The 27,593-nt window shown below is 51.6% G+C and overlaps 2 protein-coding genes across 30 annotated transcripts in view; one reads left to right on the top strand and one right to left on the bottom strand.

Moving 5' to 3' along the window:
- The window catches only part of TRPM8 (transient receptor potential cation channel subfamily M member 8), a 688,444-nt gene that overhangs the window by 84,309 nt on the left and 576,542 nt on the right, over window positions 1–27,593 (bottom strand). The gene's annotated exons all lie outside the window — the stretch shown is intronic.
- Window positions 1–27,593, top strand: part of PCBP3 (poly(rC) binding protein 3) — a 54,784-nt gene that overhangs the window by 23,428 nt on the left and 3,763 nt on the right. For 5 of the 29 annotated variants that reach the window (XM_019007340.2, XM_019007341.1, XM_019007339.1 and 2 more), the window contains 14 exons: window positions 3,898–4,041; window positions 4,321–4,344; window positions 5,138–5,170; window positions 5,704–5,820; window positions 6,336–6,467; window positions 6,735–6,863; window positions 9,150–9,293; window positions 11,710–11,751; window positions 15,696–15,774; window positions 16,414–16,473; window positions 19,591–19,643; window positions 22,264–22,433; window positions 23,132–23,418; window positions 24,132–25,072. In XM_019007340.2, the coding sequence (XP_018862885.1) occupies window positions 3,973–4,041; window positions 4,321–4,344; window positions 5,138–5,170; window positions 5,704–5,820; window positions 6,336–6,467; window positions 6,735–6,863; window positions 9,150–9,293; window positions 11,710–11,751; window positions 15,696–15,774; window positions 16,414–16,473; window positions 19,591–19,643; window positions 22,264–22,433; window positions 23,132–23,417 (1,338 nt within the window). In that variant the 5' untranslated portion in view covers window positions 3,898–3,972 and the 3' untranslated portion in view covers window position 23,418; window positions 24,132–25,072. Of the gene's footprint in view, window positions 1–3,897; window positions 4,042–4,320; window positions 4,345–5,137; window positions 5,171–5,703; window positions 5,821–6,335; window positions 6,468–6,734; window positions 6,864–9,149; window positions 9,294–11,709; window positions 11,752–15,695; window positions 15,775–16,413; window positions 16,474–19,590; window positions 19,644–22,263; window positions 22,434–23,131; window positions 23,419–24,131; window positions 25,073–27,593 lie in introns of those variants that run through there. The other 24 variants (XM_019007335.2, XM_019007342.1, XM_019007345.1 and 21 more) reach the window with 22 other exon arrangements.

A 27,593-nucleotide genomic window follows, 5' to 3' on the forward strand; every position in this document is an offset into this window, starting at 1 on the left:
TTTGGGAAGGTGGCACAGCAGAGATTGCACAGACCAGGGCTCTGCCCACCCTGCTCTTTACCTGCACAGGTCTTCAAGGGCCCTTGGTCAGCAGGGCTCTGAGGTGTTGGATTTTATCAGCCTGCACTGACCAGGAGAAGCTGGGGCTGCCCCTGGATCCCTGGAAATGTCCAAGGCCAGGTTGGACATTGGGGCTTGGAGCAACCTGGAAGAGTGGAAGGTGTCCCTGAACATGGCAGGGGGGGTGGAATGAGATGAGCATCTAGGTCCCTTCCAACCCAAACCATTTTGTGATTCTGTGATACGGCTGCAAGAAAGAGGGGTTTTCTGGAGGCCCTGTGATGGATGGTGGCGGGGTGATGGAGACTTTCTCCTCTGCATTTGCTTGGTGGTGCCTGTGAACTTTCCACCCAAACCTTTCAGGGAGGGAGAGTTATGCCACTGGGGCATCTTTGCAGAGAGTTGTCCTCTCTGTTTGGTTTTGGACAGCTTGAACAAAACATTGCTATACCCCCCAAAAATAACTCTAGGAAGCAAAGGCTTACTCATATGGGGCTCATGCACCCAGTGAGCCCGAGGAACACATGGAAGGAGGAAGAGGAGGACAAGGGCTGGCTTCAGCAAGCATACAGCCAGCAATGTCCTTCAGCCCCTGCTGGGGGAATTTGGACTCTGCTCAAGCTCAGCTGAGCCCCTGCTATCAGGACAGGGCATCCCTGATAGGATATCAGAGGCATGACTCCCTTGATCCCAGCATCCGCTTTTCCAGCTCCTGTATGGGAGCCCAGAGCTCCATTTGCCTCCACCTGTTCTGCTTCATGTGCCCGTTCCTGTACGGGAGACGATTGCGTTATTAAATTAATTCAATCCACAGTGTTCCGATTTCCCCTAATTGGAAGGGAATTGCTCGCATTTTAGGGACGTGTTGGTATTTGTGAGGTATCAGCAAGCATAAACACAAGAGCACTCGCTGAGGCAACTGCTCCAGCCTCTGAAAAATGGGAAAAGAGAAAAATTGGAGTGCATATGTTTGCATGTGGGGAAGAGGAGTATTCCTGCTGTTCTGGGCTTTCATTTTCCTTCCTATTCCTTAATCACTGATTCCTGAGTTGCTTTTTCAGACGTAGGGGATTCCTGATAGATTAAGGAAATTTCCCAGAATTTAATATATTTGAACTGATTCTGGAAGAACCAGATTGCCCTGAGAACTGACAATGTCTCCTCCAGGTACTCTTGCAAAGGCAGCTGCAATTAACAGGCCTATTTATTGTGGAATGGGATCATCCTTTGGAAGGGCACTGTCCAGCTTTGGGGCAGCTCTCCCCTTGATGTGGTGCAAAAGAGGATGCTCCAGTCCTTCACCTGTGGTTGCCCAGGTGTGATGTTTGGCAGACTGGCTTGGTATGCTACTTCCCTTTTGGGGCCAAGCTTGACACTTCTGTCTCCTAATTCCATGTCTTTGACCTCTGTGGGGCTGCCCCTGATTCGCACTGGGCTGGAGCTGGGCTCTGCCTCTACTCTGTCCATTGGGCTGGATGTGATGGTGGCCTCAGGGCTCTCAAGTGGACAAAGGACCCATTTCAAAGCTGTGGTGAACAAGGCAGAACACGATGGTAAAGAGGAAGGGGCTGAGATGATTCTCTCTTCAGGCAGGGGATGCTCTGAAATGCTCAAAATCGCATTTTAGGGGATAATTTTTCCCAGCCTTTTGTCCATGAGGAATGAGGGCTGCTGGGGGAGGCCTGTGCCCACAGTAAATGCTTCAGCTCTATTGTTGCCATGCCTTCCATTGAGCTCATGAGACCCCTATAAAACACTTACCTTTCACTAGTATGGTTAAGAAAAGGCCAATGTAGCTTTCCCACTCACTGGAGCATGAAGCGTGTTTAATTTAATAATGCTGATAAATCTTAAAGCCAGGAGCATTTGGCTAACACATGACCCACTTTTTCAATCAATTGGAAGCATTTACATAACGGCCTGATGCAGGGTTCCTCCTGCTAAGGATGTGGGGCTGGAGATGGCAAACACCCTCCCTACCACAAGACATGGGGAACGGCTTTAGACTGAAAGAAGGGGAGGATTAGATGAGATTTTAGGAAGAAATTCTTCCCTATGAGGGTGGGCAGGCCCTGCCACAGAGTGCCCAGAGAAGCTGGGGCTGCCCCTGGATCCCCGGAAGTGTCCAAAGCCAGGTTGGACACTGGGGCTTGAAGCAGCCTGGGATAGATAGTGGAAGGTGTCCCTGCCCATGGCAGGGGAGTAGAATGGGATATCTTAAGTTCCCTGACAACCCAAAACATTTTGTGAGGCCTCTGGTGTAGGAGTTTGTCTTCTGGCACATCATGAGCACTGGAAATGCTGATCTCCACCTATCAGCTTATTGACCCTTTCTGCACTGCCTCCCATGCACAGGAGCCAACCTGGGGTTAAACAACACACCCATTTATTCTTTTCCTTCATTGTTCACTTTACAGTGGGCTCAGCCTTGAAAATTTCTCATCTTGCCTGTTCTGTTACAGTCTCTCAGCCCATTCCCATTACTTTCATCTCCAATGTTGTCACCTTTTTCCTTGGAAATATTATCCTTCTCCCCACCCTTAAAAGCACCTTTTGGCTTGACATAGAACCAGAGAATAACAGCGTGGTTTGGACTGGAAGAGACCTTAAAGCTCATGCCATTCCACTTCTGCCATGGGCAGGGACACCTTCCACTATCCCAGGTTGCTCCAAGCTCTGTCCAGCCTGACCTTGGACACTGTCAGGGATGGGGAGTCCACAACCTCTCTGGGCAACCTGTGCCAGTGAACCTGTTTTGGTGTTCAGCACATTTCATTTCTTATCCTTGTGAGGATTCTGTCCTTTTTTTTTCATTTGTGACATGCAGCAGCCTCGAGCCCAGTGTTTGCACATAGGTCATAAGCAGCCTCATTCTCAGTGAGCCAGTGTCCTTTAGCTTTAGGGAATTCTATCTCCCTGAAAACCACGTGGGTTTATCCATTTTGGGTTTCATAATAACCTCTGGGAAGAGGTTTTGGATCAAACCCATCCCCATCCACGGTCTGTGCATTGCTGCTGTTTATTCATCCCAGCTTACATTAAAGCAGTACTTGAGAATTTGTTTATCTCCCGCTTTTTTTTGCTCACGTAAGTCCCCGTCTGAGCAAAGGGAATTGCCAGATGCTTGTGAGCAGAATGGAAAATCTCCCATCTGATACAGACTGAGGGATTAAATAATATGAGGGAGAATTGCTCTGTATCTCTCAGCACTGCACATAGAAGGACACTGGCACCTCCTTCTGGGATGGGACTGCTCTCCCCATGCAATGGGCTGCAGGGGTATTTCATATGCCACGTCCTCATGCAGAGATGCTCCTCAAGTTATCAGGAATGAAAAATTAAGGATTTGTTGCTATTCTGTGTTTTTTATTTCTTTCCCCCCCTCCTTGCCTTCAAAACATCAGTGGCATCTCTAGAGGGCAGAGGAGGAAAGAGAGAGAATGGAAAAGGAAAACAGCATGGTTTTGTTAGATATGTGTGACATGAATGGCTGGAAGTGGTGTGGTGCACAGTCTGCCCAACTGGGGAGCTCTCAGGTCAGGGTGTGTGGCAACCAGGATGCCAGTTCTGTCCTTCCCATTCAGTGCTCCAGGGGTCAGATAGACAATTCCTGCCCACGGAAAAAGTGCATTGTGGTTTTCTTTATGCTGGAGATGGTGAGCTTTCATTTGCTAGGTAGGTGCTGAGGGTCTTTTAAAGCACCACTGTCACCACTGGCCCTTGGCCAGGCTGCTTGTCTGCTGCCTTGGTCCAGAGTTGTTTTTTGGCTGCTCTGTGGGGTCCATCCCCCTCCAAGGAACCTGTTCTGAGAGCAAACCTTCCCTGCTGTGTCCCCAGGTGATACAGCCAAGGTGCTGCCCGTGTCTAGGCTGCTCTCCCGGCTAACGCACGTCTCCCATCCCCTGGTAGGAAATGGAGTCCAAGGTCTCCGAAGGTGGCCTCAACGTTACCCTCACCATCCGGCTGCTGATGCACGGCAAGGTAAGGGGATCCCACAGCAGGGGTGTCCTCACAGCCCCCTCTCCCACCTGCCCAAACCCACACACAGCTCTGTCCAGCTGTGCCAGCCCTGCCAACAGCTGTCCTGCGGGTGGGGAGGGTAGCATGGTGCTCCTGCTCCCCCTCATTCCTGCCCCTCAACCCTGTCTCTCTGCTGGGGACAGTGTCCACCAGGTCTTTACTTCATTATGAAGTTGGGCTGGATTCTCATCATGTTTTCTAATGTCAGTTCCTCTGGTTTTGGTTTTTTTCTCCACCTAGGAAGTTGGAAGCATCATTGGGAAGGTAAGGATGCATTTAGCGTACCTTTGATGCTGTTCCTGCACCTGTGGTGTGGTAGATGCTGTAGTCACCTCTTCCCTGTGATGTCCTGAAAAGTGTGGGGTGCTTGAGCTGGTTGCTGCATTTGTGAGCCAGAAATTGTGAGAGACCTCAGAGGGCTACAGAGGGCTCAAAGACCATTCCCCTAAAAACCCCACCAACCACCAAACTGTTCCCAGCTGCTTCACTGGGTGATGGCTGGGAGTTTGTGGTCATGTTGCTCTGGTGTTCTCATCCAGTAACTTCATTAAGAGATACTAAAAATATCACACAGATATATTTAAATTATATCTAAAGTAATTCTATAGTCCCTGTCTCTGAGGCCAGAGGACTTCATTTACCTTGTGCAAAAAAGTCTCCTGAGTTGCTCTGGTGTTTCCACAGTGGTTTGGGAAGTCCTGGCTGTACAGGACTTAGGGTTTTTTTTTTTGAGGTGGTTTCCAAAGAAGGGTTTATGGTGGCAAAGATTTGCAGCACGAACACATTTTCCCTGTAGGCTTGTGTCTTATTTTTCCATCAGCACGTCCAACTCTGGGAAGATTCACAGTTGTGAATTTGTATGTATATGTATATTTGATGATTTGCATGCTCAGCTCTTCAGCTGACCATCACCTGGGGATGCAGGGCCAGGCATCACAGCTCCCATGCTTTTGGCTACAAACTGCCGTCTATTAGGGAGATGCATTTTCGGTAGGATTGTTTTAATGGTAGAAGTCTTGAATACTCAGTAATGGCTTGGTTTTCCCTCCTGTTTCAGAAAGGAGAGACTGTGAAGAAGATGCGTGAGGAGGTGAGCAGCCTGCTCTGTGGATGATTTGTAGGAGGAAGGGAGTGCAGAGTGGCCAGAGCTGCACATGTGTGATATGTACAGGAATTCCCAGGGTCAGGAGAAGCAAGCCAGCTGTCCTCAGAGCTCTTTGGACCAGTTTTCTCCCTTCACTCCTATCACATCTTCCAGAGTCAAGTATTTAATGAAACATTGAAATTAAGTCACTTGTAATATGCTTTGAGTTTGTTCAGGGTCTTTGTGCCTGCAGCTCCCAGGGAGTTGTCAGGGCAGTGAGCAAAACTCTTCACAGGCCATTGCCTGTGAAGGCCCGATGAGCTGGTCTTGCCTTGATCCCGTGGATTCCCTTTTCAGTGAAACACTGGAAACCCTTTCTGAGGGTTGGGATAAGTCAGGGCTGAAATCACTGCAGACGAGGGGTGGGAGTTTGGAAGGTTAGACAGAATGCTGTGAGGCTGGCACAGGTATCAGGCTGAGAGAGGACCCGACCTGATTACTTGGCTGTGGCTATTCCAGGACTCCTCTTCTCTTTCCAGAGCGGAGCAAGGATCAACATCTCGGAGGGAAACTGTCCTGAGCGGATTGTGACCATAACTGGCCCCACTGATGCCATCTTCAAGGCTTTTGCCATGATTGCCTACAAATTTGAGGAGGTGAGAAATGTGAGCCATCTCATGAGAAATGGCTGGCCAGCCAGCCAACCTGGTTGGATTTGCCTAACTGGGACATGGCCTCAGCAAAGAACCTTTCAGACATCTCTAACTAGGGTGGGTCTGGAGCACAAGTCTAATGGGGAGTGGCTCAGGGAGCTGGGAGACTCAGCCTGGAAAAAAGGGAGGCCCAGGGGGGACCTTCTCACTCTCTACAACTGCTTGGAAGGGGAGTGTAGCTATTTAGGGGTTGGTCTCTTCTCCCAAGTAACAAGTGACAGGACCAGAGGAAATGACCTCAGGTTTGGGTTGGATATTAGGGAAAATTTCTTCACTGGAAGGTTGGTCAGGCCTTGGAACAGGCTGCCCAAGGCACCTGGTGGTCACTATCCCTGGAAGTGCTCAGAAGGAAACACTTTAGTCACCTGACCATAATGCATGTGGATGTGGCACCTGGGCACTGCGGGTGGCTCTGGTTGGGTACCAAGGGCTGACATGCTGCCCTTTTCCTTTCCAAGGATATAACCAACTCCATGAGCAACAGCACTGCTACCAGCAAACCTCCGGTGACACTGCGGCTGGTGGTGCCAGCAAGTCAGTGTGGCTCCCTCATTGGCAAGGGGGGCTCCAAGATCAAGGAAATCCGAGAGGTAAAGCAGATTCCATTCTATTACTGCACTTCAGTGCAGCTCCTTGGATCTGAGCCGTGGCCGAGGGGAGCTGCCCTGGGAAGGGGATTCCTCTGCTGCCTCATGCATGATGTTGTTTCCCAGGGTGGTCTGGCCGATGTGGGAGCAGCGTCCCACAGGGTGTCATGTGCCAGGCCTTGGGAGGCACGTGGCATCAGAACTGGAGCTGGCTGCTGATGAAGGTGTTCAGCTGTGGAATTTCTCCTTCCTCTCTTTTTCTGTCTCCAGTCCACAGGTGCTCAGGTCCAAGTGGCGGGGGACATGCTGCCCAACTCCACGGAGCGGGCAGTGACAATCTCGGGGACACCCGACGCAATTATCCAGTGTGTCAAACAGATCTGTGTGGTGATGCTGGAGGTACAGTCTGTAACAAAGGGGGTAAAGTACATATGGAAAAAATCCCAGCTGGCTCCACCAGAGCGCTGGGAGCTGTGGAGCGTATCTCTCTCGTCCCCTTCACCACACGTTGTTGGACCACTCTCATTTCTTGGTACCTCCACTGGAAACACACCCTGTGTCTTTTCCCCACCATTGTCCGTAGTTTCTAGAGTCCCACACTGGAAGCTTGTCTGGTCGGGTGCCCCAAAGGAGGTGTTTTGTGTCAGAGCAGAGGGTGGCTTCAGGGAAGAGAGGTGCCAGAAAGCTGGGACAGCCTGGCCTGGTGTCCCAGCAGCACCCAGGGTGCTGTGGGAAGGAGATGGGGGCCACAGACACTGCTCCAAGAACCTGGTCTCTGCCTCACAAGGACCACAGCCAGGAGGAGGAAGAGGAGGCCAGAGCTTCCCCTGCACTGGGGGAGATGGAACTGGGAGCAGAAGGCTGTGTTTCAGTGGGGCACAGTGGGAATGGGGGTGAGGAAGGCTGGTGGAGAGCAGGGACTGTAGGGCACATGGATATATGATCAAGGTGCCATTTTCTGGGATAAATGCTGACAAGCAGAGCTGGAAGATCTCTGCTGTGGAGAGATGCTGCAGTACTAGTTGCTGGAGATGACCTCAGCCACATGCCCCACATCCACACTTGCCACTTCAGATGGGAGAAGCTCCAGAAGGAGAGCCTCTGGGACATGGGACAGTGACACATTCCACTCCTGGTGCATCCCAGAGCCAGACAAAGCTCATGTCTCATGTAAAGACTTATGTAAGGCCCCTCTGCCTAGCTGCACAGCCCTTTCACAGCAGGAAGGAGCACATTTCCCACTGGAAAAGCTTCAGATGGGGATGACAAGGCTTGGTGAAGGTAGAGCAAAGCCAAATGGAAGCATCTTCAGCTTGGCAGCAGCACATCTCAGGAAGGATAAAGAGGAGCCATGTTCCCCATCCCTGCTGGCTGTGATGCTCAGGCAGCTGCACTGCTACTAGAGGAATTTTAGGCACCCGATGACTCCAGGTCACAGATTGCAGCAGAGATGAGCCTGAGGTGATGCTTGTCAAGTGTGTTAAAAAGTCTTTCTTACAAAGCAAGATGTGCTGCTCCTCTGTCCAGCTCAGCCATGGGAAAAACCCATGAGTCTTCTTGTAGTTTGAAATCTGGAAAGTGCCCTGACTTTAGTGGCTTACAGAGATGTTCCACATCACCTTTCAGTCTTAAACAGGTAATCTTGGCTCGTCCCCTCCAAGATTGGCAGTGCAATAAAAGAACAAGTAGGAGATGTGGATGTGCTGGAGATGTGCTTTGATCAGCTTTCCCAGGAGCAGGACAGGAGCAGGAGGATTTAGATAATGCTGCTTGCCTACAAGTAGACATCCAAAGAACATACAGGAAAAAAAAAAAGAATTTTCCATGAGATAGTGTAATTTCTATTGCCTGTCCTTATATAGCAGTCACTGAGTTGTTTAATTTTGGGTAGAAGCAGGAGGAGAGCTGAAATATCTCCTGATCCCTAGAAACCTCCAGGTTTCCTGTGGACTGTAGGTTGTTCAGGAAAAAAAACAGGAGGGAGAACCTGGGCAAGCAGCTCCTGTGATCACACCAGTAGCTCTGTCACCACAGCTCTGCTCAGACCTACCCAAGGACCTGACAGAGAGCAGCAAGACCACAAAAACACAGAATCACCAATCACAGAATGGGGTGGGTTGGAAGGGACCTTAAAGGCTATCTAGTTCCAGCCCCCTGCCACGTGCAGGGACACTTCTCAGCTGATCTTGCAGCACCTACATCCCAACTCAGACAGTGAGGGACCTCACCAGGGCCTGAAGGTGACCCTCTTCTGGCAGTGAAGAAGATGAGGGAAGCCAAAGAGCTTGACTATGGTGCCAGGTCACTCAGATGGGCTGTACCTCCCCATCTTGCTGCTTCAGGCTCTCCTCAGGGCGTTCTAAGGAGGGTTCTCAGAGCCTAGAGCAGGCAACGTGGTTTGTGCAGAGCAGAGTGAAGCTGAGGGAGGCAGCAGAGGTCCAGGAGGCTGTTCAGGGGCCTGTGCCTTGGCAGGGGATCTCCTGTGCCCCAGGTTGTCCTTGTTGCCCTCAAATCCCCTCTTTCCCCGTGTGCTCCTGTCCAGAAACGCGGTGTTGCCTGGTGCGGGTGTTGCTGTGGCGGCCCCGGGGGCCGTGCTCCATTAGGTGCTTTCTAACGCTCTTTTTGCCGCCGTTTCAGGAAAGCTGTTCTAATGTTCTCTCTCCCTCTCCTTATCCCTTTTCCTAGTCCCCACCAAAAGGTGCCACCATTCCCTACCGCCCAAAGCCCGCCTCCACCCCTGTCATTTTTGCAGGTGGTCAGGTAAGAGCCGACCCGCTTGCAGCCTCCACTGCCAACCTCAGCCTTTTACTGCAGCACCAGCCGCTGCCCGTTAGTGCACTCAGGTTTCTTGCCTTCTGACTTGCATGGTGTCATCCCATCCGTTGTGTGCCACGGCAGCTGGACTGAAAGCTCTGGGCTTAGCTCCTGTCATGGATGCCGGAAAGTGAGGAGAAGGGAAGGGCCAGCCTGGGCGTCATCTCCATGTCAGGGTGTCACACAGAGGAAAGGCTGGGATTTGCTTCACTAGACCCAGGTTCAGTGTTTGTCAGTGGTTGAGAAGGAGAGGATTAGAAAAGCATTGTTGAGCAAGAGGCTGTCCCTGCTCTTTGGCACCTCCAGCACAGTTAAAAATACCTTTGTGTGGCTATAATTGATCCAAGGTAGGAAGGGTTTGTCTCAGCTACTTCTCTGCTCAGGGCAGCCCCCACAGAAGGGCCATGTCCCCCTCCCTGGTTTGGGTTGCTGCTTTCCTCTGGGGCAGAGCATGCACTGTGTCACCCCCAGTGACATTGCAGCCTTGCAGATATCACGTGCTATTTCCAGTAGCAAGCCTTGGGGTGGTTTTTCCTTTGTGGGATAACCATAGCACAGGTGAGCTGGAGGTTATTTTGCAAGTGAAAATCAGCAGGAACAAGGGCAACTGAGCACATGGCTTGTTCTAAAGAGGGAATTTGCACCTCTGCTTTCTTCACCTCATCTTCTCGCCTCACCTGGTGACCCAGGACCTTCCTGTAGATGCTGCCATCCTGTGGTCCATCACATCCAGCAGGGGATGTACCTTCCCAAGAGATCCTGCAGCCAGGTAGGGCCAGCACCACAAAACCACAGCTTAGGCCACCCAGAGCAGCTCCACAGAGTTATTTCATTTCTCTCCAACCATAATAAATAAGGACAAACTAAGACCAGGAGCAAAGCCCAGAGCACAGGCTATTTCAGGCTGAATTAGTCATTGCCAAGATAGGGAGTGTGTGACTCCATCTGAGCAGCCGTCCTGGAAAAGAGCTTTGAGTCCAGCTGCCTGGTGAACTGATCTTTTCAAAAGGGAGAGTGAGATGGAGGCAGCAATTCTGCCGTGAATGGTTGGTGTCTTGGACAGAAGTAACATCACTGGAAGAAAGCAACTGTTTCAGAAGTGAGAGCTCTTCCCAAGGTTGGGAGCCCTATGGCTCTGCCTGAGGGGTAGCATGGGGCAAGGGGACAGAGGACAACTGGTGACAGGGTGGCAGGAATTTGGGGTGGGATGAGTCTCCAGGAGCTCAGCAGGCTGAGAGATGTAGTGGGCAATGGCAGCTGCCAAAGGGACCAGCCCTCAAAGGTCAGGGCTGAGTTGCCTCTGTCCAAAACACCTTCCTGGCCTTGATTACCTTATTTGACTCAATTTTTCTAATCAAAAGCCAATGGCCAAATTAAACCACCAGGACAGGCAACTCTTTAGCCTCTGTCGTGACCCCATTGTGCTGGGATGCTGGTGGGCACTGGGACAGCCATCTTCCCTTTTCCTTCTCCATGATTTTGGGGCTTGCCTTCACACAAAGCACCTTGTTCTTTGCAAATTATGTGGCAAATTTGCAGGAGGCTCCCAGGTTTTCTCCTTTCATTTTTCTTGGCAATCTTTACTCTCCCTTTTCAAAGTGTTCTCCATCTCTTTTGCCATTTCTTTGAGAATCATCTGAATAATGTGTCAACCAGTGAAATACATTTTGCTAGCTGGTTAAATCCTAAATATTGGGCTCTCTAGTGTCTGGCTCTTCACCCACACTGGTGCTTATTTTGGGGTTATTTATCAACAAAAAGAGAAAGGATTGCTACAAAGGATGGGAAAAACACATAAACCCATTTACCTGGAAGATGCTTGCATGGATTTACCAATTGCAGCTGGTGAAAGGCATCGCAGTGCAGGCAGCCCTCACCTCGATGCCTTTCCAACTCCCCAGCAGAGCACTGGAATATACTGGGTGGATGTAAAGCACCCACTGGGGCTTGTGCACCTGGAAATAACAGAGAGCCTCATGGAGCTGGCTTGCTTTTTGGGATTGCACTTGGGCAGTGATGTCACTGTGCACCTGCTACACAGGTAGTTCTGGTTATCAGAGAATCACAGGAGGGCTTGGGTTGGAAAGGACACTAAAGATCATTCACTTCCAACTCACCTCCCCCCCCACCACTGATCCTTATTTTTTGTACAGCAAAGACCAGCCACAGCCTAATATTCCTGCTCCATGCAATGCTGGCACCTATAAAGAGCTGTTTCTTTCCTTCTGAAAAAAGCCAAACAGAGCCCGAGCCCTTGAAGTCAGGTTGCTCAGCATGGTCTAGGTTGGATGGGAGATGAAACATCTCCTTCCTGCCCCAAGGATTTGGTGCCCCAAGGAATTTAATGTGGCACAGGGGGTCCCAGCAGAGGGATGGAGTTCTCTCCCCACATTCTGCCAGCCCTGGTAACATCTTTGTTTTTCCTTTACAGGCCTATACAATTCAGGGACAATACGCTATTCCACACCCGGATGTGAGTTTTATCCTAATTTTTCTTATACCCTTTTCTGTCACCTGCATGCTACTGTTAATTCACATAATATTAATATTAGCCAATAATATTAATAGCATATTTTCAAAGTGACTGGCCATGTGTAGCATCTGTAATACCTTGAGTAGCCTTTTAACCTGTTAGCACTAAACTTTATTACTTCTGAGGACTTGGCCTGATGCTAAATTGTTTGCATTATTCAGTGCTATCCCTTTGTTCTGATAGAAACCATACTCTATGCATTTTGTGCCTCAAAATGATCAAAACAAGAAAAAAAAAAAAAAAAAAAAGAATACCTTTCCTTCTATTTTCCCCTTGTCTTTAAAATGTTGGTGAGCCAAGGGCATATTTAGCTTCTGAGTGCTTGGTGGGGTGGGAAGAAGCCAGAGCTCCAAGGGTTTTGTGCTTGAAGACTGGGCAGGGATGTGCCTTTCCGAGGGGGTGTTCCTTCAGATGATGTGGAAATTGAACTAAGCCTCCACCATGTCTCCCAGAGGGCTCCCAGAGGGCCCCCAGAGCAACGTGGTCACCCTGGGTTTGGTGGCTGTCTCACTGCTGTGGGTGGCTGTTACCCACAGCAGGGCAGCCTGAGGACAGCCCCCACTTCACCTCGGGCTCCTTGGTGCAGAGGTAGGAGCTTCTCTGAGCTGCTCTGACTGAGGTTTGCTGATGCTGGGATCTCTTGGGCTCCTGTGCCCGTGGGGGGTCAGGGAGCACTTTCATGGGAGGACCACATAGGGATCAACAGCTGGAATGTGCACACCTGAAATTACCAAGGGAAACAGAAAATCAGTCTGTTTGAATGATTTCTCTGAGGAAATGAAGTGAAGTTCAGCTTCTGAGGTGGTCATGGCTCTTGGAAAAAGCAGGAACTTGCTAAATGTGTTTCCAAGGGGACAAAATACCCATTGAGTCTCACTGCAGAGGGTCCCTCCTGCTGTGAGGCAGGGATCTGCAGTGGGGCTGAGGATGTTGCAGTGGGTGGGAAACATTCTCCAGCCATCTCACCCATGGGAAGGGGCTGATGCAGCTCAGTGTTCCCCTTTCCAGTGAGTGCATTGGGTACTAAATCATAAAATTTCTTCTTCTGTGGTTGAGAAGGTGGCAAGGCTGTTTGATACTACGAATGCCTGCCTCATATGGGAACATTTGGGAGTTGTAGGCTGGATTTTCATCCTAGGAGAAGTGGTTTCACTGGAATTAGAGGAATCCAGGCTTTGGCTTTCTATGTGTGTACTCTGAACAGCCTGCTGTGATGGTTGATAAGAAATATTCCTAATTATGTACTCTTTGCTTTTACTCCATAAGCAGAATATAACTAAAAAACCTGTGTATTTAGGGTAGATCAATGCAGTCTTTATCCCAGTTTTTCCCTGCGATTGGTGCCAACAGCTCAGTCTTTTCCTTGTTCCTATATTCCTCTGATTGTCAGGATTAAAATACATTCAATGGCTGCACTCTGCCCCACTTCTGGCAAATTTCCTGAATAAAGCTGTTGGTACAGGGGCTACTCACTCCATCCTTACTCTCAGGGTGTTCTTTCAATGACTGGTCATTTTAAACAAGGTTCAATACAGAACCCAGTCTAGAATGTGCTTTTAGGGCATTTTAAACATGTTTTAGGTGTCTGTGTTTAGTTAGTCTGTGTTTAGGCTGCCTTTTGCAAAGCAGGCAGAATTTTGAATGCCCAGCGTGTGCTCCTGCCTTGGTTTTGTCCTCTGGAGAAACGTCCCAGGACAAGGAAAGCTTTGGCTCATGAGGGGTTTCAGCATTGCCTGGGTGTTTTTGGCTGTTTGGGATGTGATGCATAGGTGCCTGCCTTCCCAAAAGCTACGGGATCATAGAGTCACAGAATAGGTTGGGTTGGAAGGTCCCTTAAAACACATCTCACTCCAAACCCCTGCCATGGGCAGGGGCACCTTCTCCTGCCCAAGGCTGCTCCAAGCCCCAGTGTCCAACCTGGCCTTGGACACTTCCAGGGATCCAGGGGCAGCCACAACTTCTCTGGGCACCCTGTGCCAGGGCTTGCCCACTCTCACAGGGAAGGATTTTTCTCCAGAATCCCATCTAACCCTGCCCTCTGTCAGTGTGAAGCCATTCTCCCCTGTCCTGTCACTCCTTTGGGCCCTTGTCCAAAGTCCCTCTCCAGCTCTATTGGAGCCCCTTCAGCCCCCTGGAGCATCTCCGTGGCCTCCTCTGGACTCACTCTAACAGATGCATATCCTTGCTGTGCTGGAGCCCCCAGAGCTGGATGCAGTACCTCAGGTACAGTCTCACCAGAGCAGAGTGGGCTCTCCCCTCCCTCGACCATGGAAGATGAGCTGGAAGAGATGGATGTAGCAGCTTTTTTCTGTGACACCTGGGTTTAGCCATCTTCTCCTGTCCTAGGCTTGTTTATTGCTCTGATTGCAGGGGCTGCATAAATACCACTATGCAAACTATGTCTGGAAGGACTAGTAGGTCAGTATTAGAAAGGATTTTGGTCTCCCCTCTTGGCAAAGCAGGACCCCTGTCCCAGAGCACGGCTGGAGCCCACTGGGCAAAAAGTTTTCTTCTGGTGTCCTGCCAGTGGGACCAGGTGGCACAAGGAATTCCAGAAACAGGGTGCAGCTCCAGAAACAGGGCATTTCTGAAGTTAAGAAGCAGTGGATGCTGATGTCCCTGCTCCCTGAAGGAGCAGTGACATGCCCAGTGTTGTCTGGAGACAGCCATGTTGTGGCAGGAGCCTGGCCTACCACACCTTTGGATAAAATAAGCCAAAGATAGCCAAAATAAGCACAGAGATGTGCAGACAACTCTTTCTGTGGAGTGGTGAGACCTGTCCCCTGAGTCAGTGCAGGCTGGGTGTCCTCCAGACAGGATAGGAATCCCAGAAGTACCTGTCCAGGTATTTCACCCCTTCCTGCTGCCTCCCTCCAGTCTTCTCCCAGCCAGCACAGCCCTCAGGTCAGCTCTTCCCAGCATCCCAATTCTTCCAGCCAGACCTCCCCACTCTCCCTCCCCAGCCCCGCTGGAGCAGCGAAGAGGTGTTTGAGTCTTGTTCTCCAAAACACTGAAACTGTAACTCCAGCCTCCCCATTACCAGGGATGATGGGCAAAACAAGCAGTTTGAGTTTGGGGGGGTGATGCTGTGCTGACAACTCCCTGAGCACCTGTGAAAGTGGGAGGTGATGAAGAGCCTCCCTCTTGCTCATTACCAGACTTCAGCCCAGTTTGGTTTGTTTTCTTTATTTTCCTGTCTTTTTGGTCTTTTGGTTTGTTTGTTTTTTCTTTTTTAATTTGGAGCAGTAAAACCAAGCACAAAATGTATTCCAAACAAACACCTCTCTATAAAACTGCTTCCTGACTGGACAGCAAAACCTCCCTAGCACAACAAGGGATACACGGATCTGAAATACCTACTGGTCATGGCTGAAGCCCATAATTCCCTATATTCCCAACAAGCTGGCATTTAGAAACACAGTATATCCATCTCCCCGAGGCACTTCCCATCAGAGGCACAGCACAAGAATGTGTGCTGCGGGGACAAGCAGTGACAATGTGGCTCTGGTGGCACAAAGAGGGTCCCTGAGTGCTGGCTGTGACGCCCACCAGCTGGCCCTGCACCAAGGCAGAGGAGTAGAACAGACATGAAGAATGGGCTTCTTGCTGGTATCGTACTTCAGACCCTGACCAAGCACTTCTGCCAAAGATTGGGGCTTTATTGCACTATACCCAGGCCAAGTCCTTTCTGCTAATGTTTTTGCCATGTCTCACCATGGCTTCCTGGTTTGGTTTTTTCTTTAGGTTCTTTTTTTCTATTTTTCAGTTTGTTTTCCATTCCCCCCCTCCCTCTTCCGCTATAATTTTGTTCTTGCTTTTCAGTGTGACTTGTTGTACTCTATGACAATAACCTTCTTAGCTCTAATGTCCCTCCTACCCCTCAGCAGTTGACCAAGCTCCACCAGTTGGCTATGCAGCAAACCCCCTTTACTCCCCTTGGACAGACCACCCCCGCTTTCCCTGGTACGTACCCACACGCCCTTTCAAGATATCCTTCTCTTACCTGTAGAGTTTCTCTCTCTTTCTAAACTCTTGCTGTTTAATGGAAATGAGCAGGGCAAAAAAAAAGTGGCAGTATCCATGGGGAGAGGTTGAGGAGAGGCTTGACAGATGTTGTGGGGGTTATGGTGTTCAAGGGCGAGCTCTCAGCCTTGGCTTTCCCAGCAGAAGCCGTGAGCACCATCCCTCCCTCCCTCCACGGAGGAGGCAGCATCCCCTGCCCCGTGCCACTCCAGATCCTGGCGGGACATCCGCGCTCTCCCGGGGGAAGTGGCTCGGGCTGGCCGGGGGTGCTGCCTTGGGGAGAGGTGCTGAGCCAGGCAGGACAGCACCCTCGCGGTGGGAAGGAGTCGTGGCTGAAGGGGGCTGCGCCGACGGAAGGACAGCCGGCCCCGGCGTGGCCCGAGCCTTGTCCTCAAGGCCGGCGTGTTCCCAGTGACCTGGGAAGCAGATTGAGCACAGGGGATGGAGGCACTTAAAGTACCGCTTGGAAATTACTTTTCTGGCAGTATGTTCATCATATTTTGAGCTTCCTAGATGAAGTGACATTGCTTATCTCCTCGAAGGGAAAAGCATTAAACCTGTTTCTTCTTTGCTCTTCAGGAGAAAAGCTGCCCTTACATTCCTCCGAAGAAGCTCAAAATCTGATGGGCCAGTCATCAGGTAAAACACAAAGCTGGAGGGACGTAAGCAGGCTTTGGTTGAAATATATTCCGTAAATAGGACTGTGCCATTGTTGTGCTCTGAGAGGAATTGTGGTATTCATGGAGAAGACAGCAGGTTGTCTTGGTGGACACAGAGAGATCGGGCAGCACCCTTTTCCATGGTGCAGCATGTCAAAGGAAAAGTGCATAGGCTTTATTGCCTGGCTCTGTGACATTTATGTGTAACTCCCACAGAACCACAGAATATCCTGAGTCGGAAGGGACCCACAGAGGATCATCCAGTCCAACTCCTGGACCTGCACAAATGCTCCAACAATCCCAGCCTGTGCATCCCTGGGAGCGGTGTCCAAAGGCTCCTGGAGCTCTGGCAGCCTCGAGGCCGTGCCCATTCCTTGGGGAGCCGGGGCAGTGGCCAGCACCCTCTGGGGAGAACCTTTTCCTAATCTCTAGCCTGGACTCTGCCCTGGCATAGCTGCATGCTGTTCCCTGGGGTGCTGTCCCTGGGCACAGGGAGCAGAGATCGGTGCTGCCCCTCAGGTGTGGTGAGGTCTCCCTCAATTCTGTCTGCAGAAAGGGAAGATACCAGAGTCATCACCCTTATTCCTGTATTTAATTTTGCATAAACTTTGCTCAGAAACAACAGAACAGTGCCGGTGGAAACAGCCATGACATGCAGCTCTAGCCATCTCCAAGCCATTCAGGGTGAGTTGCAATTTTAGTGGGACAGGACCCTGAGGAGCCAAAGCGTGGCTGCAGCCTTGGAGAAATTTTGTCATCTGTCAGATGGCCCACATTCATCCGTATGTGAGGAAGAAATGTGTCTTTTGTTCCCTACCATTGCATAGAGGAGCTGTCCCAAGACCTGGAGGCTCACAGGCAGGATGAACCAAACCTGGGGCACACAGCCATCCCATGCATGCCTCAAAGGCTTGGGAACAGCACCTAACTATTAAAGCGAGCGTAGCCCAAGCAAATAGATCCCACAAGACTCCAGAAATACAGATTTCATGACACTGACCTATGCAGCCATGTTTTCTGCATTCCCCCTTTGCCCTTTGCAGTCACCCAAGGCATTAATCCTGCCCTGACACCCTTGTTACAGCCTCAAGGACTGCTTGTACATATCAGAGAGGGAGGATCTGGAGTGATAAAATAACCAGTCTCCAGGTCATGGGGAAGGACGTGGCCATTCCTCAAAGGCTCTGTGATGCAGGGATGGTGCAGTACCATGGCACCAAGTGTCCCAAGGGCCTTCAGCATCATCCATGTCATCTGAGTGTGGGATGGAGGATGTTGCCTATGAGTCTGAGAAGCTTAGCTTATATTCCCTAAGATTCCTAGGTACCTCTGCTGCTCAGAGCCCTCACTGGCGCTGTGCTCCCTTCAGGAGACATTTTCTGCCACACCTAGGCTGCTGCTGAACTGAGCCTTTTAACACATGGTCAAGGGAGAGGGACACCCTCACCAGAGGGACATGTCTGTGATAGGTGCTGTCCACCTTGCCTCAAACTGTGAGGAGGCTCAGTGTATAGGCTAGTCCAGGTGAAGTGTGTGCTGTAAAGTCAGCATTGAGCATTGCCTGTGCTGTAATACCTGGACTGGAGATGTTTTGTGCCTTAGTACCCCTGGCAGAGGGCTGCCTGCTGAAGGATCTGCATCCTCATTCCCTGCACTTCCTCTCCTCTCTGTTCTCAAGGGAAAAATCTGGTGAGGAAGCTTCCTGCAGGTAGATGTCAGCCAGGTATGTCTGGGAAGCTGCATTCAGGAAAGCACACTAAGTACAGTGTCACATAATCATGGAATGATTTGGGTTGGAAGGGCCCTTATAGCCCGTCTTGTTCTACCCCACTGCCATGGGCAGGGACACCTTCTACTATCCTAGGTTGCTCTAAATCTCATCTGCCCTGAACACTTCCAGGGATGGGACAGACACAGCTTCTATGGACAACCGGTGCCAGGGCCTCCTACCCTCATTTCCTAACATCCTAAAATCATGCATGAGCACATCAGAGATACCCAGAGCTCCTCTTCCTCTGTGCTGAGGCCCTCCATGGAAATATGTGAGGAATTGGGTGCTGCTGCTGTCTTGTTTTGCAGGAGCCCTGTACTTCCAGTCCCCTTGCACTTCTTCATTCTGCACCTCCTTAACCACCCTCTTTCCATGGATACAGATCTGGCAGTCTCTTCTGTTCTTAGAAGCTTTCATCAGTGGTTGATACCATAAGGATAAGGGTTTTTTTTCCAGTTACTGCAAATTCCTGTCAGGCAACAGACAGCTTCTTTCTTGCAGATTTGACATAGGACGTCCCTGCTTCAGCACTGAGGTGATTTAATATGGGAAACCATGGGAGAGGCAGGCTTTGACCTAGGATCACTACAGCATGGTGTCCTCTTAGCTCTGGAGCTGCACCCACAGGGTATCCTGCTGGCTCCAGCCATTCCTACCATGGAGGGGAGAGTTCTCCCTGATCCAGGAGAGGGTGGGAGGAAGCTGCCACCTTTGCTCCTTGCTGTGTGCTGTGCTAATTTTGGAGGGAAGCAGGATCTAGATCTCCATACTGTTCATCTTGCTTTCCCTTGAGAATAAGAGGGACAGCTGCTCCTGGGTCCAGCTAGGTTGCATGTCTTAGCAGTCTGGCTCAGATTCAGCATGTTGAGTCTGTGGGACTTAACTTGCAGAGGACTTGTGCTGCCGGATCCCGCAGGGACGCTGGTTTTGAGGCACCAAGCTGCTGTCACACCCCAGCAGCTCAGTGCTGCTGCATCCAGAGAGGGCTGGTGGGTGTCGCAGCCAGCATGCTCTCTGCTGCTGAGTGGGAAGGTGTTTCAACCAACTCTCTTTGCTGATGACGGAATCTTGCACCCTCCTCTGAAGCCATTCCCAGTGGGAGGATGAAGGGTGGGAAGTGAGGCACTGGTGGGATGCAGGGAAGGTGACACCCAGCTCCAGCAGTCAGGTAGCAACTGTCTTCCTTCTCCTTGTCCCAGAGTGTGTGATCCCCTTCCCCTTCCCAGCCTGGAGCAGGATGCAGCCTTGGCAGTGTTGTGGGAAAACAGCAGAGCTCTGTCGTGTTGCCACTGCCAGCTCTAACCATGTTCCCTTGAATCTGCCCAGGTTTGGATGCCAGTCCCCCGGCCAGTACTCATGAACTCACCATTCCCAATGATGTAAGTAAATCCAAGTGCTTCCTTGGCATGTCTGTGTGTGCGTGTGTGTATACACGTTTGTATATGCATACATAGATCTATGTATAAGCTGCAGCCATTTGACTTTGTTAGAGATTCCACTTCCCCATGATCCCTCATCCATGTCCGTGGGGGATCAACCGGCAGCACAAAGCGCCCGCTGGACTTCACCCTGTCGGTAGCTTCCCTAGGTACAATCCTTAATGCTCCATTTCCCTTTCCAAGTCAACTCAGTGCTCATGAAACATGCCCAGTTGACAGCACTGGGAGAGAGCTCCCATGACAGCCTTGAGTAAACTCTTAATTGCTTGATCAGGCTGTGGCGGGTCTGAGATGATGTTCCAGCTCAAGGGTAGTGACTGGGTGGAGTGGTGGGGAAGAGGAGGTAAGTAAGTGACATTTCTGCTGCCACAAAGTGCCACACGAGTGTCTGAAGGACAGCGTGTCTGAGTACTGCTGGCAAGCAGCTGTGGGGTCTGATAGGTGGAAGCTTTGTGGTAACATGGGTGGTGGACTGGGACACTGGCCGGGAGGAGGCGGGAGCCATGCTGGGTGGGGAGGAGGTGGGATAGAGAGCACGACACAGCCAGCACCTGGATCCACATGAGCCTCACTTGCTTTTGGACTGGTTTCTATGGATTAAGACCCAATCTGCTTCAGTCATGATAAGAGCAAGTGGAGGGATGACATCCAGTCTCTATTCCCATCTCCATCACTGACAAGCACCTTCAGCTCACCCTCATCAGGAACCTCTGGATGGGGTCTGTCAGCTGTTTCTCCTTCTCCCTGCTGTTCACCAGCAGCCAGCAGTGCCAGGGAAAGGCACCGATCCCAGCAGCAACTGCCAGCCACCTCTCCCAAGACCTTTGTCCACCCGAGAGACATGGCAGTGCAAGAGTCTGTGAGCACCTGCTGACTGAAACCCTTGGAGATGCTTTGCCAAATCACCACGGGAGGGATCTGCAGAGGAGCCCGTGGGGCCTGATCCCAGATCTGCTTCTGTCCACCCAGCAGGGACTCCTCTCCAGGAGGCTGCAGGGAGCTCTGCAGGCAATCCTGAGGTTCCATCATCCATGTCTGCTCAGCATGGAGGACCATAGCAATGAAGGCATCTTCAGAAATATAAAGAGACCCCTTGCAAAAGGACTCACGTAGGAGTAAAGGATGGCAGAAGACCTCTGAGAACTCAGAAGCACTCGGAGCATTCATTTGCCGGAGACCCAGCTCTCATCAGACCTGGGAGGCATTAGATGTTATCACCTGCATCTTGAAAACTCCTCCTTAGCTCTCCCCATTGTTGTTTCAAAGGCTTTCAAACACTCACCGCCACCCTCTCATGAAGGAGAGGACAGGTTTGGGTTCCTTTAAGAGTCACCAGGTGTGTTTTATTGGTATAGCTTGGAGTTGTGCTGCAGTGGAGGGAAATCTGATGATACCCATCTTGCTGCTCCTCTGACTGTCAGGAGAAACTTGAAGGCCATTCAACTTGGGTGTAGCTGAGCATCTGCCTAAATAGTTTGGCTCCTCAGGCCTCTCCAGCAGATTTCCATTTGTTGAAGCATCTCGGAGTTATTTCTGTGCTGTGAAGACCAGGATGGGCTGAACATACCCCCACAGACCCTGGGACAGTGGCTGCCCTTCCAGTGTATATTCAAATCCATATGGGATAAAAACCACCATGGCAGCCCCATAGTCTGACCAAAGGATCAGGGAATATTTGGAGGAGTAATCATCTCTACTTATGCCATGCAGAAATCCAGCAGCTGCCAAGATGAACATCCAGTGTATAAAATGCCCTTGGGAAAGGGCTCAAATGGCCAGAGGGCACGCAGAGCACTTCATGCCTGTGTTGGTCAAGATGGATATCCCTGTATGTGTTACCAAGCTTTGGAAATGCTTTGAGGGAGATGCACAAATGAGGAAAGACCACTGAAGAAATTTAGGCCACTGAGGACCATTGAGGAAATTCAAGGGATGAACAGTTGAGGAAATTCAAGCCTCCAGCTGGCTCTGATTTTTTCACAAGAGTAGGAAGGATGTGTTTTTTTTTTAAGGTCCACCTTTCCTGTGGGTGCCACAGCTGTGTGGTGATCTCCTGTGCTCGCTGGCACGCCACTGAATTGCACCGAAAGAGCTAGAGGGGGTAGCAGAGGTACTGAGGGTGTCCTACTGGGATAGAAGAAATGTGGGATGGGGTCGCTACACCAGCTGATGAGTGGGCTCCTGGGGTTGGCCTGTTGCCAGGGAAGGCAGCAGGCTTGTTTCCTTGGATTCATTGTGACTGGCAAGGGGATAAGTACCTGCAAAACACTGACCATCCATTAAATCATGAAAATTATTATTACTGAAGCGAGCCCTCCTTGAAGCCCTCTGAGGTGCTGGGCACCATGTGCAGATAATGGAGATTCTTGCCCACAAGGAGCAGGCCTCTGGATGAGTCCTTGGAGGACCGTGCTCACGCGCTGGTAGGATTCACCCCGGGCTATCCCTCTCCTGTTTTCATGAGCATTAAGGTCACCCTTGTCCCAGGTGTACTTGCGTCCTGCCGGTGCCTGCCAGAGCTGCCGCCTCTCAGACATTCCCTCCGTGCTTTCTTTCCTAGCTAATAGGCTGCATAATCGGACGCCAAGGGACCAAAATCAATGAAATTCGGCAGATGTCGGGAGCGCAGATCAAAATCGCCAACGCCACAGAAGGATCATCGGAGCGCCAAATTACCATCACAGGAACCCCTGCAAACATCAGCCTCGCGCAGTACCTCATCAACGCCAGGTGAGCCCGCCTCCCGCCTCGGCCGATCCCGGCCCGCCTCGGCCGATCCCGGCCCGCCAGCGAGCTGGGAGCAATCCGTGCTTCCGGTGCCATGGGTCAGCAGGGGCTTCCCAAGGCCGGCTGGGATGGACGATGTCTTGCTGAGACCTCTGAGCAGGGACCAGATATCGCCAGCAGGACATCTCCTCCCAGCCGGCACTTTGGCTGGAGACCGGGAGCCGTCACGCTGCTGGCGGAGTTCCGCCGGGCTCCTGCCCTTCCCGCCGCCTTCGCTGAAGGATTTTGCTCGGGGGTGGGCAAAGTTGCCGCCGTCTTTGCCTCTGGACGAGGCCGGGGATGGGGACAGGAGCAGAGCTGAGCCGGTGGCAGGGAGGCGTCACTTGGGAGCTGCTTGCTGGCGTCCCAGCATCGCTTACTGCTTTCCACGTGCTTCCAGGCCTCCCAAAGGCTTTTCTCCATTCAGTGAAAACTGTCAGTCCAATAAACGCAGGACATGGGAACGGCCCGACTGCTTCCTTTCCATCATGAAAAGCTTGGCACTGCAGGACTTCACGGGCGCCAAGGGTTCGCAGCACTGCCGCTGGCTGGGGGGAGACGCAGCACATGCCATGGGGGGCCGAGGGCCGGCAAGGGCCTGCGAGGGGAGCGTGCAGGGGAGGCGTAGCTGCAGAGAAGAGCTGGGAATCTGCTTCCTGCAGGCAGCAAGCTGTGTCCAGGCTGCTTGCTCAGACCTGTTTGCCCGTGCCTGCGGACGCATGGAGAGCGAGTTTAAAGGGATACAGGACCTTCCTGGTAGCTTTGTGCCTGCCTGGCAGAGCCACTCAGACGGGCCCATCCGCCTGGGCAGGACCGATGCCGTGCCAACCCGCCGCCAGCCCCGGATGCACGCAGGAGGGAGGCTGCTGGCAGCGCCCTGAGGACCGCGGGGGGGCTGCTGGCGGCGACTCTGACACTTGTTGGGGTGTGGGCTGGGAGCACCGGTGAGGTCTGTATGTGCTTTCTCCTCCTTGCACCTAACCCACCCGAGCCCCAACCCGCAGTAGACCCCTGCCATCCCATCCCGCCCCGCTACCCTGCTGCCCATGCCCGTGGCACCTCTCCCCCTGCTTGGGAGAGGGACGGGGGTGTGGCTTCCCCGCAGACCCTTGCCAATCCCCCCCTCCTCTCCCCGCTCCCCGAGACGGGAGAGAGAAAGAAAAGAAAAAGAAGCGCCTCTTGGCTGATGGGAAGGGCTAGCTGAGCTGCCCCCTGTGCAGAGGTGACCTGGTGGGGCTCAGCCTCTCCCGCAGTTTCCAAACCAGAGCAAAACAAAGCAGCCAGAGGAGCTGACACAGCTGCCTGTCCCCCGTGGGAGGGCCGCTGCTGGAAGAGAAGCTGTGCTCTGGGATGACTCCTGCCAGCACTTCTGGTGGGTGACACCCCTGCCATGACACGGTGACAGTAAAGGGCACCACCTGGCTGCAGCGAGGAGAGGGGGAGGCAGCCAGCCATTACACTGGCTCTGTGCTCCAGCCCCCTGTGCCCTCCATGGGGGACCCTCAGGCCACCCAGCGATGCTCTGCCCACTCCGTCTGCGTGGGGTCTGGGCAAGAGGAGGAGCACTGCCCTGCAGGGTCTTCGTTTTCTTTTCTGCTCCGGTGATTAAGCACTTGTTTTTTGTCTCCCCCCTACCCCTCTCTCTGCCCCTGTCTATTCTAGGCTGACGTCTGAGGTCACTGGAATGGGCGCACTCTAATTTCCACCCACCATCCTCCACTCCGCACCACCCGACCCTCTCCAGCCACCGGCACTCCACCCAGCCTGTACTGCCTGTACATTTACCGTCTTTCCTTTGCCTCCACAGATACTCTTTTCTTTACTAACAAATACATCTATATACATATAAACACACGCACGCATATGCACACTGGAAGGTTTCTTTACGAGCTCTTTGCTCTGTGCTCCCGAGGCTGCTCCCAAGCTCTTTGGTTATGGTCCTTGTTTTCAGCATTACAGTGTTAATTCTTAATCAGCTTTTTGGGGATGAGGGAGGGGGGAGGGGGGCGCTGTTTTTTTCCTCTCACTGGCGAGACTGCAGGAGCTGGTGTGGTCTCTAGTCTAGCGTAGCTACCTACACGTTTGAGTTGACATTGGCGGTACTTCCTGTAGCCTAAGGACATACACGATGCCACCCAGAGCTGTGCCTACTTCAGATGACTTAACTTTTCCCACCCTCCTTCCTTTGGTGCTCCCCTTTGCTTGTCCTGGCTCACCTTCACCACCTCATGCCCCTGCCCTCAGGGCAAGGGCATACTGTTCACCCGTGTTATTTGGGAAGCAGAAGCCAAGTGCGGTTCAACCCGCAGGCTTCTTTCTTGGAACATGGCATGGTCCAGACAAATCCTTCCTCCTGCTAAACTAAGGGAATCACACACACACATACACATATACACACAAATGCTCATTTTTTTTTAAACTAATGAGCACCTGGAAGTGGTAAGAACTCAGCTGTACAGGATTCACACCCCCCAGGGGCCTTTGAAAGCACTCTTTTGGCAATCCCCCATGAGCAAAACCATTGGACGATAGCTCAGGAAGCTCTGTGAGCTGGCTGTGTTTGTCACTGTTTGTGTTCAATAAATGTCTGTGCAGCTCTGGTACCAATGGGCTCTGACTGTTCTTCTCCTGGGTTGCCCCGACAATACCAGCCCCATCCTTCCCTCTGCATCCTTCCACACCTTTTTAGCTTGGAGGGAAGATGGGGGTTGTATGCACGAGTTCTCAAATTTATTATTATTATTATTATTATTATTATTATTATTATTATTATTATTATTATTATTATTATTATTATTATTATTATTTATCATCAGCATCATAATTTTTTTTGTTTCGTTTTTTTAGAGAAGGTCCCCATGACCAATGCACTTCCTGAGTGATTCCATGCTTATTGGGTTGGTTTTTTTTTCCAAAGGGAGAGTATTTGGCTTGCATAATTCTTTGGTTTTCCCTGAGATTAATTTATAAGTTGTGATGCGACAACCGTCATCTCTCACTGCCCCCTTGTCTGGATGGATCTGCCATGTCTGTGCCCCACACCCTTCTCTGAGGCCCTCTCTGCCCAGCCCTGCCTTCTGCTTCCAGACTTTTCTTCTCTTTCCTGACTCTCTAACAGGGAAATGTACGTTTTTCCATCTGTTACTTCCTGACTGTCTCTTTTCCTGGATTGCAAATGAGGGGACCATGACACACCATGTCCCCAGACAACTGAAGCAGCCACACAGTACATTTTTGCACTGTACCACATGGGAAACACATTGCTTTTCCAGGTGAGCCCCAAGACTTCCTAGCCTTTCCCTCCCTTCAACCCTCACTACCAGCAGGCACCACTGGCAGCTTCCCACCCTTCTCCTGCCAGGATGCTGGGCCACTTCTCCTTTCTCCAGCACTGCCTGCTCAGCACTCACACAGGCTGTGTCAGGAATCCCCGCTGATGCCACTGCATCAGTGGAGCCAAAGATGGGCAGGGGGCTGTGGGCTCCAGCAGGGAGCTGGTAGGAATGAGAGTATGGCCCAGGAGCCCAGAAAGGTGAAGGCAGTGCCACTGAGCATCGGAGTTTGTTCTGCCCAGGTGTCCCTGCTGTTATCAGCTCTCCAGAGCATTCCAAGCTTCTTTGGTTAAAGGTGCTCCCAGATCCCCCAAAAGGTGCTTTGCTGCCTGTCTCCAGCCCCTTGCCCTACTCTCCCTGGCACTTTGGGTTCAGCTGTGCCTTTTTGGTGGCCCAGCAGCCACACACATTCAAGACCATCCCCTGGTTCCCCATCCAGGGGAGCACAGGTGCTGTGGGGAGTGCTCAGGGGCTCATGTGGAGCCGGCAGCCTTTGCTGACACCTCCCCCGTGTATTTATGCTGATGCTCAGGTTGGAGGGAGGCAGGCACCAAATGGGGCCTACTCCAAGTCACCAACTGGTCAGCAAAGCACAGAACCACCTGCCAAAGCGGTGGGCAAGGGGCACTCCTCATCTTCTCCTGTTCCTCACTCTGCTTTAGACCAAATGCTTTTCCTGCTGGAAGAATGAGATATCTGTGTGTGAGACCCAGTGAAAATAACCACTCCGGTGCCCTGGGATGTGAGTCACTGCAAAAGCTCCACATCCCACTGCCACCACCCTCCATGGCAGCCTGGGGTACTGCCCACTCAGAGAGGGATGGTGCACAGAGGAAACCAGCCCATCCTGCCGTTCTCAGCTCTTCTGTGGGGCTGTAGGACAAGCTGGAGCACAAGGAGAGCTTCTTCACCAGGTGATGGAGGCATAGCAGCAGCAGAATCACAAAGACTGAGAAATCCACCCGAGGCCAGCGAGGCTGTGGGATTCGGACACCTGGGGAAGGCCGAGGAGTGTGACAGCGTCCTGGACACAGAAATGGCTTTTCACAGTGCCTGCAGATCACGGCTGTCCTGAATTCCTCTGCTCTCTGCGTGCGCTCCCTGTGTTGTTCCCCACCTCCACTGAGACAGCCCTGCTCAAAATAGCAGATGCCAGATTGGGTCTGCCAGATGCAGCCAAGCTCAGGGGCTGCTGCAGAGAGGGAGCAGACTGCAGCAATACCTCTGCACCCATCTCCATGCCAGCAAACCCATGGATAACACCCCCTTCTCGGTACCATTCCCACCCCAGCCCCCTGCCAAGCATCCATCACCCAGCCAGGCTGTGGAAAGCCACCCCAGGAATAGGTGGTGAGGGAGAAGAGGCTGGATATGAGCATTGCTCTGGCATCAGGCAGGTGTCTGAGATGTATCAAGGCTTGAGCTGCCACAAGGATCTGCAGTAGCAGGAGTGCTCCAGGGAATGCTGGATGCAGCCACAGGGGGACAAGGGAAATCCAAGCAGCAGCAATCACCTGGGTCACCTCACAGGAGCACTGCACAGTCACAGAATCAGAATATCTTCAGCTGGAAGGGATCTACAAGCATCACTGAATCCAGCTCCTGATCCTGCAGAAGACAACCTGAAGCATCCCTCCTTCTGGCATTCCCTTTGACTTCACAACTTTTCTTTGGAGGTCACATTGCCAAGGCTATTTTGCAAATTTAAAAAGAAAAAAAAATTAAATTGAAGTGTGATGTGGGAATCAGCTTATTCATCATCATAAGGGCTTGAGTGAGGTTTGGAGAAAGA

The sequence above is a fragment of the Parus major genome, chromosome 7 (genome assembly GCF_001522545.3).
Source record: "Parus major isolate Abel chromosome 7, Parus_major1.1, whole genome shotgun sequence".
NCBI lineage: Eukaryota > Metazoa > Chordata > Aves > Passeriformes > Paridae > Parus > Parus major.